The following is a 2,033-nucleotide window of genomic DNA, read 5'->3' as shown; positions in this document are numbered from 1 at the left end:
AACGAGAAAATCTACCAATTTATATCTATTTTTATATACACTGAACACTAATCAAATTTAATTAGTCTTAATTATGATTTTGATGGAGGAACCCATTCATGGATCTTCTTGGGTGTTGTTGAGTAGGGTACATAGCTTCTACTGGATCCGGATAGATTCTCGGTGTGTTCCATGCGAAATCTAGGTGGTTGAAGTGGAACCTTTGATGGTGGGTCGTCTGTCATGCAGTGTATCCACCGGTGCCTGAGAAGACGATTGACGAGAGAACATGAAAATCTTATTTCATATAATTCATTATTCATTTTCTACATAAACAGTGAAACTGATTACCAGCCATTGTATTATATTTCAGTTATCTTTTATTCAATTTCAATATCAATATCAAATCAGTGGCAGATCCAGGAATTCGGAATATACAGTAGGGGCCCAGGGAGGGAATTCCATTAGACCACAAGAAAATTTATAATTGTGGCACCTCTAGATGGCTGCAAATGGTACTCTCAGACCTAAATTTGATTATAATTTTCCTTTTTTCTATATTTATTTACAATTTGGAAAAATTTATAAGGGGGAGGGGCCCCCGAGATTACTTGTAATTAGGTTAAATTGTGGATTTAAATTGCTCAAGTGTTGGAAAGGAATTTAGAGATTGGGATAGTTCGTTCCTTTTGAATATTCTTCATTTTCGTTGTTGAGCATGGCAATGGATAAACGCTGATATTCTAGGAATCTACGTAAAAATATAAATTAAGCGATTCAAATATTAAATTTCACTCTTTAATTTAAATAGCTCAACAGACAATTTATATTTAATTACAACATGTTTATACATTAAAATTGTTATATATTTCTTTGTGAATCACTAATAAAATGTTGTCTTGTATCTTTAAACTGCTTTCTCAACAGATAAAAAGAAAGTTAATATATAAAAAAAACCATCATTATTTTAGTACCATATACACTTTTATAAAACAAGAAAACAAAAACGAAAGACTAAATACTAATACATAAAAACATTATAAAAAATTAGCACCAAAAGAATCCATTGCTCTAAAATTATGATTCATGGTTTTTTTAATAACTGAAATTGATAGGGTAACTCAATATTAATCACACACACACACAGATTATCTTACCATTCGGGAGGTATCTGTGAACTGTCATAATCCCAGAACCTGTTTCTTGTATATGACACCCAACGATGACGTCCTTATTAAAAAGAAAAGTTACAGAACAAACTTCATATATTGTCATGTTCAAGTTCATAAATTACAATACAAGTCTTATCTTTTATTGAACTCAGATTCAGTTTCATATTAAATTTATAGTCTTGGTTTTGGTTATTTTCATTAACATTAAATCTTTATTTTCAAAGTATTCACAATATGCATCAATGTACAACCTACTGAGAATGGTTGTGCAACAACATCATAACTAGAATTAATCTCAATGACATGTCAACGTATTCATATTATTATAATGACTATAATGTGTGTAAAGTTATTATTATTAAACTATGTTGATTATAAATTGTCCTATAATTGAAGGGTCAGTTTTGAATCCTGTTGTCTCCAAAATATAGACCTATCCATTTGTGAATAATTGATCATTTCTTTACTTACCTATAAAATATCTGTCACTTTCATAATATTTATTACCAAACTGATCTTCTCCCACCAATGTACCGATTCTGAGATCTTCTCCTCTGTTATAAAAAACAGATGCAATGACAATAATTTTATCATCATAACTCAAGTGGTAAAATTTATTTCCGTAACTAGGGTTAAATTTCAGAAGTAATTTAAATTTCTGTAGCACCTTACAAATGCAAAATATAGGTTAAATTAAAAAAAAGAAAAGAAGAAAAAATAAAGAATAACAGCTGCGGAATGTCAACAACTGAATGGATATTTATGGCTTATTTTTATCTTCGGTTTCACCTATTTGACAAATTTATGTTGTCAAGGAACATATGAGGCATGTTGTGGCAAAATGGCTAAGTTGTAGCAAAATTTGAAATTCAAGTTATTGGT

At 30.0% G+C, this 2,033-nt stretch overlaps 1 protein-coding gene across 1 annotated transcript; it reads right to left on the bottom strand.

The window, feature by feature from the left end:
• Positions 1-6: 6 nt before the first annotated feature.
• LOC117113331 (NADH dehydrogenase [ubiquinone] 1 alpha subcomplex subunit 12-like) lies at positions 7-1,818 on the bottom strand (the record flags this gene model as incomplete). Its single annotated transcript, XM_033256643.1, has 3 exons — positions 7-243; positions 1,137-1,209; positions 1,623-1,818. Coding segments are annotated over 3 exons (441 nt in total), but the record flags the coding sequence as incomplete, so codon positions are not given.
• Positions 1,819-2,033: the final 215 nt, after the last annotated feature.

The sequence above is a fragment of the Anneissia japonica genome, unplaced genomic scaffold, assembly GCF_011630105.1.
Source record: "Anneissia japonica isolate Jap-2015-1 unplaced genomic scaffold, ASM1163010v1 scaffold74871_len2033_cov215, whole genome shotgun sequence".
In the NCBI taxonomy this organism is placed as follows: Eukaryota; Metazoa; Echinodermata; class Crinoidea; order Comatulida; family Comatulidae; genus Anneissia; species Anneissia japonica.
This window is presented reverse-complemented; position numbering and strand designations above follow the sequence as displayed.